The following is a 20,042-nucleotide window of genomic DNA, read 5'->3' as shown; positions in this document are numbered from 1 at the left end:
CACTTGGATATGGCTCCTGGACAGCCCCATTCCGTGTTTTAGGCTCCTGGAGGAACCTTCTCCTCACCCTCCTGGCCATTTCTCAGAGCATTTTAGGGGTCTCTTTTCCCCAAGCTTCCTCCACCACATCATACCAACACCCATCACAGTAATGTTTTAACCACCACAGTCTCATGAGGGATGATGTTCTTCAGGGGTTGTGTCCTTCAATACCTCAGCCCATGGCATCTTCTGGGGGTTCACAAGGTGGCCACCAGATGATGTTCAATGGTACCTGAGTTCTTCCCACCATCCTCATCCTTGGCAGCTGCTGCCTGCTGCTCAGACTATTGATGACTCATGGCCAGTGGAGCTGATCCAGAGATGTCCAACTTGGCAGTGGAGCTGCTCTCCTGTATCCATGCTGACTCAGCATTTGGGATGCCCAGCTCAACACAGATGCTCTGAATATACTTCTGCTCAGGATGGCAGATGGGTCCTGCCACAAGTCCCCTGAGTTATCAGCCCCTGGGCTACCTGCTGTGCCCTGGATCCTGCTATCAAGTGCAGCTCATTGTTTGGGGGTCCCCAAATGAGGCAGTACCACATCAAGGCAGCTGCCCCACATCAACTCCTGTCAAGCATCCCAGACCATCCCACCTTGCTGCTCTTATGGCTTCGACTATCTTATGGACCAGAGCTTGAGGTTCCCAGTGTCTGTACACCCACAAGGCTTGTGGTCACCCTCCACTGTATTCATCATTTGGTTGAACAGCTGGACTTACACAATCATAGAATGGTTTGGGTTGGAAGAGCCCTTAAATGTTTAGTCCAACTCCCCTGCAGTGAGCAGGAACACGTTCAACTACATCAGGTTGCTCAGAGCCCCATCCAGCCTGACCTGGAATGGTTCCAGACTTGAAGATCTTCAGGATCTTTTCCAACCTAAATGATTCCAGGATTTTAAGTAGCAGGAGAGCTTAAGAGCTACAACCATCAGGAGAGATGGAGAAGGGCATAGACCCACAACTCTCTGAAGACCACAAGGAGGATCAGGAGATCTCCTGGAAGTCAATAACAGGGGTTGAGACTTGAGTGTTGGTCAACCACCACCACTCCCAGAAGATGCTAAGCCTCAGGATGGGATTCCTTGGTGTCCCAAATCCAAACCAGGAGCTGCTGTGAGGAGTTTCACTCTGTATCAGTCATACACGGTGCAGAAACAAAGACAAAATGCAAGAAAACTCAAGATTAAAAAAAAAGTTTAATAAATGAAGTGGAAAAAGAGGGAAAGAAAACAAAGAAACTGCCAAGGCCATTTCTCAGTATCTCCCACAGCCCTGAGAAAAAAGCTGGCCCAGCTCCAGTAAGCTAGCAGGACTGGGAACGGAAACACTATCCCCATACTCACAGCACTGTTGGGGCCACAACTGGAGATCCCAGCACCCTGCTGGATGCTATGAAAAAGCAACTTAATCCTAGTCTAAACCTGTATACCCAGCAAGGCTTCTCTCCCTGTCTTTGAACACTGTAGCAAAAGAGTTGCTCATCGCTTAGTCCTGCCTAAAAGCCCCTCAGTCCTAAAAGCTCCTCAGATCTACCTAAAAGCTCCTCAGTCATAAAACCTTCTCAGTTCTACCTCAAAGTTCCCCAGTCCTTCATAAAAACTCCTTAGTCCTGCCTAGAAGCTCCCTTGGTCTTAAAAGCCTCCCAGATCCACCCAAAAGCTCCTCAGTCCTGCTGTAAAGATGATCCAAGGGCTGGACACCTCTGCTATGAGGACAGGCTGAGGAAGCTGGAGTTGTTCAGGCTGGAGAAGACTAGCTGCCTTCCAATAACTGAAGGAATCCTACAGGAAGGCTGGAGAGGGACTTTTCATAAGAGTGTCAAGTGACAGGACTAGGGGGAAGGTGGTGAAACTCTGGAATAGGTTGTCCAGGTAGATTGTGGATGCCCCTTCCCTGGGGGGTGTTGAAGGCCAGGCTGGATGAGGCCTTGAGTAGCTGAGTCTAGTTGAGAGGTGTCCCTGCCCACAGCAGGGAGGTTGGAGTGGACGATGCCTGAAGTCCCGTCCAACCTAAGCCATTCTGTGATTCTGTGCTCTGATAGAAGCTCCTCAAGTCCTAAAAGCCTCCCAGACCTGCCCAAAAGCTTTCCAGTCCTGCTTAAAAGAACTCCAGACCTGGCTAAATGCTCCCCCAGTCCTCCCACCTCACCTCCACCCAGTACACCCCTTTTCTCCCCACACCACAATACATGACAGTTACAGGTGAGATCCTTCCATCTGCCTGCCTCAGAATCCAGGCCTCTTACTGGAACTGTGTGACAAAAATCAACATTTGCCTCTCCCTTTTCCCAGTGTCCCAATAAAGACTTGCACTGACACAGCTTCAGAAAGGCAAAAGAGCAAAGAAGTTAAATTCCTTGAAGTGACAGACACAAGAGACTGAGGATTGCCAGTGAGAAACGCACTGACTGCAAGTGATGGAGCTCTGCTTTAACAAATCCTGGTGACATCCCACACAGTCGGAGATGCAAACATTTGCCAACAGCTCCAAGTACAGAAAGGCAGCAGGAGTTGACCCCTGTGCAGTTCTTAGCAAGAAAGGTGTCCCTGACTTGGGTGAAGGAAAAGAAGATCAGCCTGTCCACTGCCCTTGTCTCTGCTAAATCCAGTCTTTCACCCTCAACTACTGCTGGTGCTGCTACTGCCCAGAATGTTCCTCTCGTGGGTTTTTTGTGTCCTAGCCCTGGCTGGCTCTGCCTTCTAGGTGGAGCTGAGTAACAGTCATGTCTGTTTAGCTTCTACTTTGTTTGGCTCAGCATCATACTGAAGGGCATCCTCCACAATATTAAAATTGCAGTTAATCAGGCAAAGGTCTTTGCTTGGGCAGTCCACCTTCAAAGTCGAGTTTGAAGCTGGGTGCTTTGCCATTTTCGCTTTACTTCATCAGTTTCAGCCAAAGCAGGGCTGTCTTATCTCACAAGACTCCCTCCCTCAGTTGTTTGGCAGGCCAGCTGCACAGATCTTCCTCTTGGTTGTAAATGACCTTGCTCCTGAAGCGCACTAAATTAGCTTTGCATTCCCATCCCACGGGAAACCAGGCAGTTATCCCACACCAGCAGTCATCTCATGGGGGACTGGAAGCTCTATGGCCATGGAGTCTCTTCTCCTGGGCAGCCCCTCGGCAGCATGGCTTCAATCTGCTGTTTGTACCCAACCCCATCCTCCTGAAGCTGGCGGAGCCAGGAGAGCACATTGCCCTGGGGGCCGTCCTCTGCCTTCTGTCCCCACCGCATCTCCAGTGGGAAGCCACCAATCACTTGGTAAGAGCCCAGTGCCTCTCCCTGAGCATATACAGATCTGACCACTGCCACGATCAAGGGGAGCATCTTCACCCACCTCTTGCCAGCCCCTCGGGCCAGCTGTTGTAGGGCTGACGTGGCTGGTCCCATCTGCCCAGCCCGCAGGATGTCTGATGGAGACTTCATGCCAGACATTGCCATCAAGGCAACATTCCAGAGAAAGGGTGGGACACGAGGCAAACGGATGACATAAGGTGTCCCATACCGGGCAAAAACCTCCCTGCAGAGCACCCCAACCATCTCCTCCATCATATTCTTCCGTATGGGGAAGGCTTCTACCCACCCTGAGATCCCATCCTCCACCACCAAGAGGGAGCGATACCCCTCCTCGCTCTCAATAAGGCCACTGATGTAGCCCAGCTGGAGCTGTGACCATGGCCCCTCTTCTCGTTGGGACTGCACCCCACCTGCAGCACACTCCAGGCAGTTCTGCACCCAGTAGGTCACCTGCTCATGATCACCCTCCCAGAAGACAACTTGCCGCACCCTTGCCAGGGTCTCCTCCACTCCCTCATGCCACCAGCTGTGACACTGAGCAATTATTTCTTGTTTCTCATGCTTTGAAGGCTCCCAAAACTGCTGGCTGCCTGCAGCCCTACGTGACATAGCCCTGGACCTCCTGACCACTTTTTGGTTCCACTCCATCTCCTCTATGTCCTTGCTTGTGTCCACTCCCATGCACCTGACGTGCAGCATCCCTGGGTTGGTGTAGACCCACTGTAGGATGCTTGGCCATAAACCCCCCCCAGAGCTCAGCCCTGGTCCCATCTCCCACCAGCCTTCCTGGCTTTCCAACCTTTCCACCAAGGACTGACAGCCAGTGTACAAATAGAGGGGTGAGGAGCACCGGTGATGGCACAGGAGCTGCCACAGAGCCACCAGCTCCGCATCCAGCACTGAGTCACATGTGGCCACCCCAAGCAGCCAGCGCTCCTCCAGGTTGGCTGCAGCAAAGCCAACCAAGCGACCCTTCTCACTGGCAGTGAACCACACATTGGCCTTGGGGACAGAGGAGGGCAGCTGACGTAGTGGGGGAGCAGAGGGGACCAAACAGCTGAAGGAATCAAGCTGGGGTCCCCTTGCCACCTCCCCTCCATTGACCAGCAGCAGAGTCCACTGGGCCGGGTGCAGGTTGGTCCCATTGGACCCTAATGCATTACCCCATAGGAGATACCTCCAAGGAGAATGGGGCATCTGGATAAGGATTGGGGCTGACCCTGTGAGGGCCTCAAACTCCTGCAAGGCCCAGACTGCTGCCAGACAACCTTTCTCCTCTGGCCTGTAGAAGTCCTCATGGTCTTTCAGGATGCGGGAGCTGTGTCTCACCGGGACCAGCTGACCCTCTTCATTCTCCTGCAGCAAGGCAGCTCCCACCACCTTGTTGCCAGTTGTTAACCTGATAACGAAGGGCTGAGACTTATCTGGGAAGCGCAGGGCGGGTGCAGTCTCGATGGCGTGTTTCAGGCGTTGCAGTGCCCCTTGCTGCTCTGGTCCCCATTCCCACCTGGCCTGCTTCAGGGTGAGGCAGTGGAGAGGCAAGGCCAGCTCCCAGTAGTTGGGGATGTGATCCCGAAACCAACCAAACCGCCCAAGCAGCGAGCGGACATGACGGACGTTCTGTGGGCGGGGTACTTTCCTGATCATCTCCAGCATTCTGTCCTCGATCTCTCGCCCCTCAGGCCCGATCTTCATCCCCAGGTAGACCACCTTGGGCTGGACAAGCTGTGCCTTCTCAAACTTGGCTTTAAAGCCTGTTTTTTGGATCAGCCTCAGGACTCTCCTTGTTCGGGCTTCGGTTTCCTTTTGACTTTGCCCAGTGATGAGGATGTCATCGATATAGTAGAAAACCCAAGGGCTATCTCCTTGGTCCAGCTCGGAAAACATCTGAGCCACCCGCTGGTGGATGATGGAGGTGGTGCTGTGGAAGCCCTGGGGCAGGCGAGTGAAGAGGTACTGCTGGTTCCGGAAGGTGAAAGGAAAGCTGGCTCTGGAGCCTGCTGCTAAGGGGATGGCGAAGGAGGCTTTGGATAGATCCACCACTGAGAAATACTTGCTCTTGGGGCTGAGGGTTGAGATAAGCTTGATAGTGTTCAGGCTCACCGGCTCCACCACCTTGGGGGTGGCCTTGTTGATAGCTCTGCAGTCCAGCTTCAGGCGCAACATCTTCCCGTTGTCTTTGTACTGGGGATCTAAAGGGATGTTGTAGGGTGAGCGGCCTTTCACCACCACACCATCACGCAGCAGGACCTTCAGGATGCTTGCCACCTTGTTTTCCATGGCTACTGGAAGTTGAGGTTGTGGTTGGAAGTCCACTAGCTTTACTTTCACCTCCACCTCCTCAGATATCAGCCCACAGTCCATCTCATATCGTGCCCATACGTCTGGGAATTCCTCGCGCCAGTGGTCTTCATTCTTGACCTTCACCATCATGATATAGTGGACCAACAGGGGAACATCTGATGGATCTCCCTGCTCCAGGAGGTCATCATCACAGTCCTCCCAGAATTGCTTATCCCAAGATGGCTCTGGCTGACTGTTCTCACATATGAAGCAACTGAAAGTGGGGATGTCATGGTCCACAGCAAGGTCCTGCTGCATTGTAGTGACAACAAAAGCACACACCTCCTCAGAGTCGCCCACCCGGACTCTCCCACCTCCTTGGCGCTGATGGTCACTCTCTCTCCCCATCACCATAGGGTAGTCCTTGGTTTTTCTCTGCAGGATCACCTCCATCAGCCTGACTGACAGGTCTCTTGTGGACCTCCCTTCCCAGCTTACCATGTCTTCTCCCAGGAGCTTCAGCTTCTCCCACACTTGCGTCCTCTGCCCTTCCCCAGACCTTCCCTCTGCTGACTGAGAGTTAAAGTCCTCCCAATCCCCTTGCAGGATGGTGGCAGCATCCTTGTCCTTCACCCACAACCCCAGGCTCTGGGCTGAGCCAGTGGTCCTTTGTTTCTCATCCTTGCTGGCACCTGCCTGGACCACCTCATCCCCATGGACACCACATCCCCTTGGCAAGTCCCCATCCCATGCTTTGTGCCCGGTGACCAGCTCATCCCGACCATCTTCTCTGAGATGTGGGCCCATGCTGTGGATGTTGACCACCATCTCCAGGTCTAACTGCTCTTCCTTCTGGGTGTCCCCATCTTGGGTGGCTTTTTGGCAGGTCTTTGGCCCCACCAGCAGCCCCTGCGCTTTCCCCTCCAGCTTGGCATGTCTGTTGGCAGCCTGTTCCTGCATCCCAGTGGCTCTCCAGCTCTTCTCAGCTCCTTTGGAAGCCTGCTGCTTCTTGCTCCCACCCTTCAACTGTGCCTTATCCCAGAAGCACCGGTAGAACTTGGCAAACTTCTTCCCTGGGTCCCCCACCACTGGCTCCTGGGGAACAGCATCTTCCACCCAGGGCTTGGGACCATTCTCCTTGATATGCATCCCCAAATCTGTCCCTTGCGAGGCTGGTGGTGGGGGGAGACTCCCCTTCTGACTGACCTTCCTGCACCAAAAGGAAGCCATTGCTCTGAAAACTCAGTCACCCTGATGGCCCCTTGGCTTTCTCTCCCACCAGCTAACAGGGCTTGTGGCAGGACTAAAGGATGCCTGTCTGTGCCAGTGGTAGGACCAAGAAACGTCCGTCTATGCCAGCACCAGCAGCCAAAGGGTTACAAGGGCTCCTCTGTGCCTGGGAAATTGTGGGAGGAAGGTTGGTCTGGCCTTTCTTCTGGGGAGGATGGCCAAGATGCTAGAGTTGTCTCCTCTTCGGTGGGAGGTGGGGTGTCAGGGAGCAGCGAGGAAGCCCTGGAAAGAGAAGCAGCAGGGTGGAGAGGTGCAGCATCAGACCCACCACAACCTGCACAGCCTTCCCCTCCTCTGCTATGGCTGGCCGAGGCCAGCCCCACCTGGGCTAGGGTTCCTGACACAGAGGCAAGAGAACCCCACACCAGGCCCGTATGGGCTGGGGAGAACAAGTATTCCATGTCCCACGCATGGGTCTGGGAGAACATGCACCCACATGTCCCACCCATGGCCCCCTAAGATCTCAGCCCTTCTTCCCGCTCCCCGTGTGCACATGTATCCTGCACACGATCCTGTAAGAACATGCACCGACATGTTCCCTACATGGGTCTGGAAAATCATGTACCTCTCCTTCAACACGTGTGTCCCACTCGTGGTCCCACGAGACCTTGCACACCTGTGTGCACACGCATGTCTCACGACCCTGGGACAACATGCGCCCACACGTCCCACCCGTGGTCCCGGAAGACCCTGCACCTCCCTGCGCACGCGTGTCCTGCAGACGGCCCTGGGAGAACATTCACCCACAGGTCCCCTGGCGTGCAGAGTGACTTTTGTACCCCCGTGTCCCCAGCGGAGCCCCGGGAGAGATCGTACTCACACTCCGAACTTCGCACCCCCATTCCCAGCACTGTCCTTCTCCCGCAACGTGTTCCGCACCCCGCCTTGTGTGTCTCTCCCAGCGTGTCCCGTACCCGCTGCGGTCCCGTACGGCTGATGCAGCCGGGACTCTGCTGCGGGGGCCTCGCTCGGCTCCGGAGGTGCCCCCGAGGGCTGCTTCCTCCTCCTAGCCTGGCCCCGCCTCTGTATTGGGCGCCAACCAGTTCCCCCAGTTGCCGAGGCTACATTCTTCGCTCTGGTCCGTAACCATCCTCCCCGGCAGTTATTTATCACCCCCGGGGCGACGGCCGGGAAGGGTGGTTTGAGGCCGTGCAGCCGTGCGGAAGCGGATGTGACTCAGTTTCCCCGGCAATGGGGGATGGCTGCAGCTTGGGAGGGGGGAAAGAGACTGGGAAGGGTCCCACGCAGAACCGCACCGAGTATAAAGCCACGGATGACGGGGGTGGGGGTGGGGAAGTGTGGGGGGGATGTTCTTCCACTTGTAGCAGCTCCCCGAGGCCACAGCACCCCCTCTCCGGAATGGTGGAAATAAGAATCTGCTGGGACGGGGGGCAATGGGGTGAGCATTCTCCGGCGAGGTTTTTACCTCCTCAGATTGCAGCACTCGCATTTTGGGCACCCTGGGGAGGGTGCAAGCACCTCTGTTCCAGGGTGCAAGCCCTCCCTCTTCCCTCCCCTCTCCCCCCGCTTTGGGAGGGCAATGCCCACCCCGTTCTGGGAGCCGGGGGGGACATCTGATCTCTTGCCGAGCAGCACCGCGCCTATCCCCGCGGCCTCGGTCACCCATCACCGGCGGGAGATGGGGAAATGTAGGGGGAGGGGGGGGGGGGGGGAAGGCACCGGGAGCGGGGGGGCCGGTCCCGGTTCCAGAAAGCTCCGAGGCCGGAGCGGGGCGGACCCGCAGCGCCGCGGCCGGTTAAATAGCAGCGGGCGGGGGCGGGCGGCCGCGGTGGAGCTGGCTAGGGCGGTCAGGGTGCAGGTAGGGCTTCTCCTGTTCCCCTCTTCCCTTCTCCCCTTCCCCTCTTCCCTTCTCCCCTCTTCCCTTTCCCTCTTCCCCTCTCCCCCTCTCCCGTTCTCCATCTCCTCTCCCATTCTCCATCTGCTCTCCCGTTCTCCATCTGCTTTCCCGTTCTCCATCTCCTCTCCTGTTCCACTTCCCCCTTTCCCTTCCCTTCCCTTCCCCCTTTCCATTCCCTTCCCTTTCCCCTTTCCCTTCCCTTCCCTTTTCCCTTTCCCTTCCCTTCCCTTTCCCCTTTCCCTTCCCTTCCCCCTTTCCTTCGCTTTCCCTTTCCCTTCCCCTTTTCCCTTTCCCTTCCCCTTTTCCCTTCCCTTTCATTTTTCCCTTCCCTTTCATTTTTCCCTTCCCTTTCATTTTTCCCTTCTCTTTCATTTTCCCCTTCCCTTTCCTTCACCTTTTCACTCCTCTCTTTCCCTTTCTCTTTTTCTCTTCCTTGCAATGAGTTTTTGCTGGTCTCAGCCAATACTGAAAGCCTGTCCTCTCCCCGGAGCAGGGGACACACTCCCCCTGGGAGTGCCCTGACTAGGGTGTGGTGGGGTGGGAAGGATGGACCTGGTTTTGGGGGTCAGTCAGAGTGGACCACAGCCACCCCTGGAAGCCTGGGACACGCTGTGGGGTCAGGGGGCTGTGCACCTTGGGGAAGGTGATGCGGCAGGTGGATGCTCATCCCATCAGGCAGAAATTTACCATAATGCCTTGGGCTGGGCAGGATGGAGCTGGGCTAGGATGGGGGTGGGGGGGAGGCAGCACTGGGAGGGCTGGGGGACAACAGCACTGGGGTGCTGCAGTGGGTGCTGCACTGGGCCCTGCAGTGGGTGTTGGAGGCTCTGGGCCAGTGATGCTGGGAGGGTTCAAAGCCACAATACAGCCGAGCTCTGTCCCGACTTTGCCCTCCTTGCATCCCTGAACCCCCCTCCAGCCCCTCTCTATTCCCTCTCAGGGGTGGTGAGGGAGAAGAAAGGCAGCCCTGGCTGCCTCCCCAGGGTTGGGGAAATCCATGCCTGGTCACCAGTTTGGCTGCCTGCCCTGCTTGGCCCTGGGCCTGGGGCTTGTTTGTCCCGCAGGCAGGCCATGGGGGGGGGTCGGAATAGGGCTCTGCAGCCTGCCCCACCCCAGATGGGGCTCTGAGCAAGACCCTGCTGCCCAGGGACCCCCCACTCAGGGATGGGGTGCAACCCCCAATCCCCCAGGGAACATGGCTTTAACTCAGCCATCGTGTGCCCCCAGAATCATGCCTGGAGGTGGAGTATAGGGGTGGGCCGGTCCCTACTGTTGACTCAGAACTCCGTATCCAGGTGGGGGTCAAATCCTGCTCTGTGTCCCCCTCCACCCCCTTCTCATCCAGCTCCAGGATAGGACCATGGCACTGCTGCTGCTCTCCTTGCTCGGCCTCCTGCTCACCTGGGAGGGGGGCCAGGCCCTCGTTCCCCCCAGTGAGCTCAAACGTGAGTGGGAACTGGGGGGTAGTAGCGGGGGTGCAGCCTGGGGGGCTGGATAGAGGGAGGAGAGGTGAGATCATTGCTGGGGAGAATGGATGGATGCATGGGTGGATAGACAGATGCATGGATAGATGGATGGATGCGTGGATGGATGGAATGGGGACAGAATTGTCCCTGGGTGGGTGGCTGGCTGGCTGGCTGGCTGGAGGGGGGACAACATCATCCCATGGAGGTTGGGAACGCAGTGCTGGGGTTTCCACCACCACTTTGTGAGTGACCAGCTGAAGGATGCTCTTCCCCGCTCCCAGAGATGTCGGCAGCTGGCAGCAAATACATTGACACGGAGGTGGAGAATGCCATCAATGGGGTGAAACAGATGAAGACCCTCATGGACAAAACCAGTAAGGACCACCAAGCCATGCTGCACAACTTGGAGGAGACCAAGAGGAAGAAGGAGGTGAGTGAGGATAAGAATGGTGGATGCTGTAACCTTGGTACCCAGAATCCTTGACCAGGCTGGACACATGCAAAGGGCTCAGGAGATGTGTCCCAGAAGAAGGGGAATGGCCCTGGGGGCGGGATGTGGGTGCCTGGGGTCTGTCCTGGGAGTGGAGGGATGCCCTTGGGGGCTGGATGTGGGTACTGGGGGCCTGTCTGTCCTGGGATTGGAGGGATTGCCCTCAGAGCTGGATGCAGATGCCTAGGGGCTGGTCCATGTGTGCTGGAATTTGGGGTGGAGAGGGGTGTGATGCCCTCGAGGCTGGATGTGGGGGCCTTGCAGGAGGCGGTGCAGCTGGCCCGGGAGAAGGAGCAGCAGCTGGCAGCGAAGCAGGAGGTGTGCAACGAGACGATGCTGGCCCTGTGGGAAGAGTGCAAGCCCTGCCTCAAGCACACCTGCATGCGCTTCTACTCCCGCACCTGCCACAGCGGCTCAGGGCTGGTGGGGCGGCAGGTGAGTGGTCGGTCCCACAGCACCTCAGCAATGCTGAGATCAGGAGGCTTCTTAGCTTGATCCTGCTCTCCTTGCCTGGCAGCTGGAGGAATTCCTCAACCATTCCTCCCCCTTCTCCATCTGGGTGAATGGCGAGCGCATCGACTCGCTGCTGGAGCGGGACCAGAGGCAGGAGCGGCAGTTTGAAGACCTGGAAGAACGTTTTGGCTTACTGGAGGATGGGGTGGATGACATCTTCCAGGACAGCACCCAAGTCTACGGCCGCATGTATCCCTTCTTCCAAGCACCCTTTGGCGGCTTCCGTGAGGTTTTCCGCCCTCCCATCCAGCACATCCGCTTTGCCCCGCGCCGTGAGAGGTTCTCCCGGGAGCTCCATCCCTTCTTCCATCATCCCCATCACAGCTTCCACCACCTCTTCCAGCCCCTCTTCGAGATGACGCAGAGGATGCTGGAGGAAGCACAGGGCGGTTGGGAGCACTCCTTGGGTGGCTTTGCTCCAGGTAGGGTTGCTTGCCCCAGGCTGGATGTTGTGGCTGCCCCATAATGCTGGACGCAGCCTAGTTGCCCAGTTCTTGGCCAGGCTCCCTGGCAACTCCCCTTTACTTCTTATTAAGAGGAGTCATAAGAGGATGAGCTCAACCTTAATACAACACATCAAAGACTCCTCGGGGGAGCCCAGGAATCACAAGCTCCATTGTTTGCAGACCTGGATTCGGTTTCTTTAAATCTTGGCTGCTGAAGCCATCTCGGGGAGGTGTTTGTTTTGGGTGGGCAATGTCCATTGCAGGCCTGGTGCCGTCACCGTCTGCCACCGCGGCCCTGGCTTGGGCAGCTGGGAAAAGGGTGATGTTGAAACACAAGTTGGCAAGAAGCACTTTGCTTCGGGAAGAAAACACCCAGGAGGGCAAACATTCCTTGGGAAAAGCACTTTTGTATCCCCTGACAGCACCCTGGGGGGCTGGCTCTGCAGCTCTGCTGGGGGTTTTAGCGGGGGGGTGGGGGGGAGTGTGGGTTTGCGGTGCTGTCACCCATCACCTCGTGGCATTTCGGGGTGCTGAGGCCAGGGTGGGCTTCCCGCAGAGTCCCGAAATTCCAGCAACGACCGCATGGTGTGTCGGGAGATCCGTCGTAACTCGGCTGGCTGCCTGCGGATGCGGGATGAATGCGAGAAGTGCCGGGAGATCCTCAGCGTGGGTGAGCCGGCACGGGAGGAGTGTCCTGAAGGGAGATGGTGGATGGGGAGGGACAGGTTTTAGGGGAAGCAACGGAATGGGGTGCACACACTGGGGGTGGGGGGGTGAGTCCTGGTGCTCCCTGAAGCCTCCCAAACCACCCCCACTCCCAGACTGCTGGCAAACGGACCCAGCCCAGAGCCAGCTGCGGGAGCAGCTGGAGGACGCTCTGCACCTGGCTGAACGCTTCACTCGGCATTACGACGACCTCCTCCGTGCCTTCCAAGCTGAGATGCTCAACACCACCACCGTCCTGGACCAGCTCAACCGCCAGTTTGGCTGGGTCTCCCGTTTGGCCAACCTCACCCAAGAAAACGATGGCTTCCTCCAGGTCACCACGGTGAGTCCTGCTGGCTCTATGGCATGGCTGGAGGGCTTGACCTCCCCATCCCCCCTGCTTTCTGGGTACCCCCCGCCCCCATCCATCTTCACAGGGCCAGCAGCCACCAGAAGTGGGTCAGGGGCAGAAAGAGGCAATTGTGTGCCCGCCTGGGTGCCTCTCGGCACAATGACTGGCTGCATGGCCAGGTGCCAGGGCGAGGGGCCGGTGTGGGGGCTAGCCCAACTCTCCCTGCTTTGTTCCCCTTCCTTCCCTCAACTTCTCCAGGTCCTCTCGAAGGCTCCCAACCTCGAGGACCCTTCAGCACCCCCCGACACACAGGTAACAGTGCAGCTCTTTGACTCAGAGCCACTGTCCCTCATTGTGCCTGGGGACATCTCCTGGCAGGACCCTCGCTTCATGGAGATGGTGGCCGAGCAGGCACTTCGGCACTACAAGGAAAATGCCATGTGAGTTCTAACCCCCCCCACCCCCAATCCCTATGACAAGGCTGGTGTGTGCCTCATGCCATGGTTCACCCCTTCCCATCCTTCCTCCTACAGAGAGTAGCTGGGTGATGCTCCCCATCACTGCCGCAGCCTCACCAAGCCCCCCTCTGCTACCCTGTCCCCATGCCAGGGGGGCGAATGCCACTGCCCTCATCACTACCCTTGCCTCCACTCCTGCTGCAGTCCCACCATGGGCCCCAAACAGAAAATAAAGGTAGAGTTGAACCCTCCCCAGGTGTTTTTTCCCGTGCCTCTTTGCCTCCTGATGAGCAAATAAAGGTTCCAGAAAGCAGCTGCCTCTGCCCGGGAATGATCACGGGGAAGCAAGGACCCAGCCCCCCAAACCTGGTCCAGCAGGAGACCCCCCCCCATAACAATCCTGGGGCTTGTTGCCTTCTCCCACACCCCACATGAAAGGGGTTCAATTGCTTTCCTCTGGGGACACCAAGGATCATTTCCTGCACAGCTACCCCCTTGAGGACAGGGGCAACTCAGCATCCCCCAACCGTGCTGGGGACCACACCCTGTTCCCACATCCCTCACCTCCCTCCCAGGACCATCCCCACCACCAGCACAGACACCTGAAGCAAATCAGGGGCAGATGCACTTTACTGTGGGGAGACACAGCTTGGGGAGCAGCAGGGCCAGCCCCAACCCCAGCCACACCTCCCTCCCACAGCCAACTGCACCAACCCTTCCCAGAGCCCCTTGGGACCAGGGGCTTTGATATCCCCCCAAAACCACAGCTGGGGGACAGCTCCCCACCAGGAAGGGCAGGACAAGCCTTGCAGTCCCCTCTTGACCCTTGGCAGCGAGGCAGGGGCGAGGTTTGTCCCACAAAGGCGGTGGCCACCATCACCACCAGCACTACGTCCCTCATGCCAACACCTTCCTGCTGAGGGGAGGAGAGATGGTCCGGGGGAAGTAAAGCCCAGCTCTCGAGCTCAGCTGTCACTGTTGATGGCTGTGCTCTCCCCGCGCAGCAAGGCCTCCCGCTCAGCCGCGCTGCCGCTGCTCTCCCCCTCACGCCGAGGCAGGCAGGCGAGCAGGGACCGGTGGAGGCCGTTGTAAAGAGCAGCCCCCAGCAGCAGCACCCCAAAGCCCAAGATCTCCAAGCCGTGGAAGGTCTCCCAACCCAGGGCCAGGCTGACGGCCCAGATGACGAGGGTGCGGAGGCTGTCCAGCACCATGCGGGTGGTGGCGCTGATCTCCTTGGTGACGCTGATGCCGGCGAAGTTGAAGAAGGCGATGCTGCTGATGTTGCCCAGCAGGGCCAAGGCGATGAGGGGCCGGTGGCCGACCTGGCAGAAGGCATCCAGGGCGTCTTCCAGCGTCTGCCGAGGGTTCCCACTGAAGCCTCCTGCCGGGATGTAGTACATGGGCACCAGCAGCAAGGCCAGGATGATGAAACCAAAGAAGCCTGGTTGGGAGAGGGTGGCAGAGAATCAAAGAAAGGTTTAGGCTGGAAGAGACCTTGAAGATCATCGAGCCCTACCACTGACCCAGCACTGCCAGGCCATCACTAAACTATGTCTTTCAGCACTGCATCTGCAGGGCTTTCAAACACTTCAGGGATGAGGAATCCACACCCTTCCTGTTCCAGGGCTCAACAATCCTCTTAAGGAAGAAAGTGCTCCTTGTGTCCAACCCAAGTCTCCTAAAGGGCAACTAGAGGCTATTTCCTTTGTCCTATTGCTTGTTCCATGGGAGACTGACCCTCACCTGGCCCCAGTCTCCCCCCAAGGAGCTGTAGAGAGTGAGAAGGTCTCACCTGAGCCTCCTTTTCTCTGAGTTCAAGAACCCCAACTCCTTCAGCCTTTCCTCACAATACTTGTGCTCCAAACTGTTCCCCAGCTTTATTGCCCTTCTTTGGACACACTCCAGCACCTTAATGTCCCTCCTGGAGCAACTTAACAGTTTCATCACCACTGTGGGCTGCCTGATCCCCTCTCAACTAACCCTCCCTGCCCCATGGCACACCACCTCACCCCTGCCTTCCCCAGCACCAGCCAGCCCTCCCCAGGCTTGGTTTGCAGGATCCAGCACCCTAAAGGGGCTTGGCTGATGTTGCAACAGACCTTCAGTGCCAACTGCCTGCAGTGGGTGCACGTCATGCTTGTAGACAAACTTCTCCTCCAGCACCATCTGGATAGCAACAATCACCTGAGCCATGATGATCAGTAAGTCACCTGTGGAGAGAAGGGAGAAGGGAAATAGGCAGGGAAAGGGAAAGAGGAGTCTGAGCCCCCATTTTGCTGCCAGGTGACAGGCTGTGAGGCACAGCCATGCACTGGACACACACCCTGCAGGGGGTTATTTCCCCACCTCATGTCTGTCCCACCTCCCCCAAGGGTCCTCACAAACCTGTTATCACTTCGCTGAGCTTGTGTTTCTGGTCATGGGAGCTATTCAGGTCAGCCAACCCCACCACCACCAGCCCCACGATGGTGACAAGGATGCCCAGCCACTGGTTGAGCTCCAGCTTGCGGCCCAGGAAGGCGACGGAGAGGAGCCCGGTGAAGATGATGACGGATCCTCGCAGCATCTGGAAGCTGGAAGCACTGGTCATGTTCAAGGCTGCATGAGGACAGACAGAGCCATGAACTGCAGGGGCTCAGCTAATGCCACCACCCCCCTCCTGAACAATCTGCTGTAGTAATTAAGAGCAGACCAGTCGTTAATGGAAGGAAGAGGCAGCAACACTACTCCTCCACACACCTACTTAGACCTGGCAGCAGAAATACTCCAAGACAACCCTGCTCCAAGGGACTTTTGTGCCCCTTCAGGGCTTACTGAATCCTGCCAGAACTTCCTGCGTGAGTGGGAAGTGTTTGTTCAGACTCCTCTAACCAGCTTTGGGGGCACTGCCCACCCAAAAATTGATTGCATTGTGGAGTCTTGCAACCCAACAACTGGTCCTAGGGATGGCCAGGTCCTCATAGGGCAAGGAGGAGACACAGAGGTTGCATCCTCATCTCCAGCACTTACCCACATACATGATGCTGGTCCCAGTCATGTCACAGAGGGCAGGGGGCAGGAAGAGCAATGAGTTGAAGGGCCGAGATGGGGCCATGCTGGGCTCTGGCCTCCGCCGATCCCTCCACATCAGCAGGTAAAACACCCACAGGCAGGAAAATTCCCCCAGGAACATGCCCACAGCCTGTGAAAGAGTTGAGTGAGGGGAGGGCTGACCCTGCTGACAAGCCACTAGGTCATGTCCTGAGTTGAGGGCTTACCTGCAGGAAGGGGTGCTGGAAGCTGTGCTCCACTGTCCCACCACAGCCAGCTGCGCTGAAGTTATCAGCCCACCTATGAGGCAAGAGGAGAGGCTGCTGGTTAGGGCAGGGGGCTGCAGGGAGCAGGAGCACACCCTAAGAACCAGCTCAGGACTATCCTCTGGGCCACCAGCCCCCCAAGATTAAGGCTCCCAGGGACAAGATGTCATAGAATCACTAAGGCTGGAAAAGACCGTTAAGATCATCGAGCCCACCTGTTAACCCAACACTGCCAGGCCACTACTAATTCACATCCTTGGGCACCACATCTACACAGCTTTTCAGTCTCTTCAGCAATGGGGTCTCCACCACTGCCCTGGGCAGCCTGTTAGAGGGCTTGACAACCCCTTCCATGAAGAAATTGTTCCTTGTGCCCTGAACCTCCCCTGGTGCAACTTGAGGCTGTTTCTTCTTGTGCTATCACTTGTTCTTTAGAAGACCAACCCCCACCTTGCTACAACCTCCTTTCAGGGAGTTGTAGAGAGTGAGAAGGTCTTCTGTGAGCCTCCTTTACTCCAGGTTAAACAACCCCAGCACCCTCAGATGCTCCTCGCAAGACTTGTGTTCTAGACCCTTCACCATTTTTGCTGCCCTTCTGTGGACATGCTGCAGCACCTCAATGTCCTTCTTGGAGTGAGGAGCCCAAAACCGAACCCAGGATTGGAGGTGCAGTCCCAGCAGTGCCCAGTAGAGGGAGACAATCCCTGCCCTACTCCTGCTGGCCACACTTGCTGCTCCAAGCCAGGATGCTGGTGGCCTTCTTGGCCACCTGGGCACACTGCTGGCTCATATTCAGCTAGCTGTCAACCAACACCCCAGGTCCTCTTCCACTGGGCAGTTTCCAGCCACTCTTCCCCAAGCCTGGCATGTTCATGGGGTTGTTGTGACCCACGTGGAGGACCCAGCACTTGGCCTTGTTGAACTGCATCCCACTGGCCTTGGCCCACTGATCCAGCCTGGCCAGATCCCTCTGTAAAACCTCTGTACCCTGCAGCAGATCAAGACTCCTGCCCAGCTTGGTGTCATGTGCAAACTTACTGATAGTGCCCTTGATTTCCTCATCCAGATTATCAATAAAAATATTAAAGAAAACAAGACCCAGTACTGACCCCTGGGGAACACCACTCCTCACATGTCCATGGGGAAAGAGATAGCAGAGAAGGAGAAGACATCACTGCAGCTGTCCTGACCTGCCAGCAGCTCCTGGCTTGGTTCCCAGTCCTGAGTGACAGGCAGGGAAATGGACACCATCATGTCACACAGCCCAGTGATCCGGTGTCCCTGCACAAATCACTGCCAGCACACTCAGCCTAAGCCAGCACCATCTCCTGGTGAGGAGACCAGGACAGCGTGGTGAGGGGTCACCCCTACCCCTTCCCTCCTCCCTGTGCCACCAGCCCTGTGGAGCCACGGTCACAGGCTAAGGGCAGCAGCTCTCATTACTCACACCCCCCAGTCCGTTTTGGGGCACAAAAGCCCTCTTGTGAGTATTCCAAGCAGCACAGAGGGCTGTATAAACCCAGGCTGTGGCACAGGTCCCCACAGCCCATTTTGGCAAGGTTCTTTCCTGTTCAGCGACCACCTGCACGGGGAGATGACCTCAGCCTCTCCATGGCTGCTGCCTGTCCCCAGAAGCCCACAATGTGCCAGTGCACCCCAACATAGGCAGGCAGGAAGGTACGCAGCTCCCTTCCGGATGCTTTCTGCTGATGTTAAGTAGCCACAGATCTGCTGAGCTCAGGGAAAAAGAGCAGGAGCAGAAGCCAGGGCAAGGGGGTTTCAGCCAGACCAGCAAGATTTGGGCATGACTCAGCCCCTGCTGACACACCACAGCCCCTCCACCACAGGCCAGCTCGGGGCTGAGTTTCACAAGAGGCTTTGCTGGGCCACACACAAGTCTCGTGAGCTGGCTGAGAGCTTGGTGCCATCTCCCACCTCTGCTCTGACCCATGGGTGCTTCTGTGCCTCAGTTTCCCCTGCGGAGGGCTAGCTGGAGGTTGGCCACACAGTGAAGGCCTGGTGACTCCCATGCATCTGCCTGGTGGCAACGGGACAAACTGGCTTGGCAGGTCTGCCTTGCCTAGGCAGCTGTTGGGAACATCATCCTCATCCTTGCTGCAAGGAGCCCAGAGCTCAAGCCAGTCCCTACTTGGCTTTTGGGATGAGGATGCAGGAGCAGGGAACCTGGTTTTGAGTGGGACACACACGAACAGCTCCTCCCCAGCACCCCAGGACCAGGCATGGCACCCACAATAGGACACCCACACCCCTCAGCAGCACCCACAAGAGTGCTGAAGACCCCCAGCTCTCCTTGGCCATGCAGACCCTCCCTTCCTCCCCCATCACCAAGAGCTGGGTCTCCGAGCAGCAGCAGCACCCCCAGTCCCTATGGGACACTACACAACCCTGCTCCTCATCCCAGGGCCATGGCAGCCCCCCAAGGTGAGGACCGCGGAGGTCTGCTCCTGGCAATGGCAGACCCTAAGACAGGGCTGTGGCGGGACACAGGGCAGGTCCCGGGCCTCCGTCAACGCAGCCTGGACCCTGGAGCAGCCCCAGGCACACCCAGACCCTGAGTGGGGCCCGGGGAAGGCCAACCCTAAGGCCACATCAGGGAACTCGAAGACCCCCCCCGGGGTGTGGCGGCTCCGGAGCTTGGGAAGAACCAGCCCTGGAAGGCGGGGAACGGGGGCCTGAAGATCGGGCTCCAGGCACCCTCCGAGGGGAGTGCAGGGCCCTGAGGGGCCAAGCCCGGGCCCAAGGAGGAAACGGAGCCGCTGCAGAACCCCTGCCTGGGGGGCGAGGCTACCCCCAGCCACCGGAAAGACTCACTTGGCCGCCAAGGTGTTGATGGAGCCGGTGAGCAGCATGAGGGCGGCCAAGCCCAGCTGGTACCGAGACCAGGCCATGGCCCCGCTGCCGCCGCCGCCTCCCGCCCTGCACCAGGGCCGCCCGCACAGCCCTGCCTCTCCGCCCCGTACGGAGCCGCGCTCCGCCCCGCCGCGGTCCCCACGCCCCGGACTGCATGGCTCCTCCTTCCCGGCCCTCCGCTCCACGCGCTCGGTGTTTGCTCTGCCTCTGTCTTCTCTCTCAGTGTCACCTGCCCCAGTGCCGCCTGCCCCGGTGCTCCCTGCCCCGGTGCCGCCTGACCCGGTTCTGCCTTGCCCCGGTGCTCACTGCCCCGGTGCCGCCCTGCCCCGGTGCTCCCTGTCCCGGCGCCGCCTCTGCCCCGGCGGGCCGTGCCCCGGCGGGCCGTGCTCCTCCGGTGCCCCGCTTCCCGTCTCGGTGTGCGGTGCCGCTGTCCCCGTGTCCCGCAGGTGGCGCCATCCGCGCAGGGTAGGGCTCCGCGCCGATCCTGGCGCTGGGGCTCCGCCGCTTTTATCGGGCAAGGCCGGTGCAACGGAGCCCCAGTTCCGGTCGGGGTTACAGTCCCTGGCTGCCCGGCCCGGGCTAACCGTGCCTGGGTTACGCTCTGCCCGGGCTGACCCTGCCGGGGTAAACCCTGCCCGATCTAAACCTTGCCAGGGCTAAACCTTGCCAGGG

General features: G+C 58.0%; 2 protein-coding genes across 2 annotated transcripts; one reads left to right on the top strand and one right to left on the bottom strand.

Moving 5' to 3' along the window:
• The first annotated feature begins 8,713 nt into the window (after positions 1–8,713).
• Positions 8,714–13,438, top strand: CLU (clusterin). Its single transcript, XM_054383577.1, has 9 exons — positions 8,714–8,734; positions 10,119–10,218; positions 10,521–10,669; positions 10,994–11,164; positions 11,247–11,664; positions 12,245–12,358; positions 12,510–12,736; positions 13,004–13,185; positions 13,279–13,438. Exons 2-9 carry the CDS (start codon positions 10,134–10,136, stop codon positions 13,283–13,285), a joined length of 1,353 nt encoding a protein of 450 aa, XP_054239552.1. The 5' UTR covers positions 8,714–8,734; positions 10,119–10,133; the 3' UTR covers positions 13,286–13,438.
• Positions 13,439–13,900: 462 nt separating this feature from the next.
• Positions 13,901–19,408, bottom strand: SLC35F6 (solute carrier family 35 member F6). The gene is made up of 6 exons (XM_054383643.1): positions 19,332–19,408; positions 16,461–16,533; positions 16,213–16,384; positions 15,589–15,801; positions 15,303–15,413; positions 13,901–14,644 (listed from the first exon to the last, which is right to left on the bottom strand). The coding sequence occupies exons 1-6, from the start codon at positions 19,406–19,408 to the stop codon at positions 14,169–14,171; spliced, it is 1,122 nt and encodes a 373-aa protein (XP_054239618.1). The 3' UTR covers positions 13,901–14,168.
• Between the last annotated feature and the right edge of the window lie 634 nt (positions 19,409–20,042).

Source organism: Indicator indicator, chromosome 9 (genome assembly GCF_027791375.1).
Source record: "Indicator indicator isolate 239-I01 chromosome 9, UM_Iind_1.1, whole genome shotgun sequence".
Taxonomy (NCBI): domain Eukaryota; kingdom Metazoa; phylum Chordata; class Aves; order Piciformes; family Indicatoridae; genus Indicator; species Indicator indicator.
The sequence above is the reverse complement of the archived record's forward strand: the minus strand, read 5'-3'. Positions and strand labels throughout refer to the sequence as shown.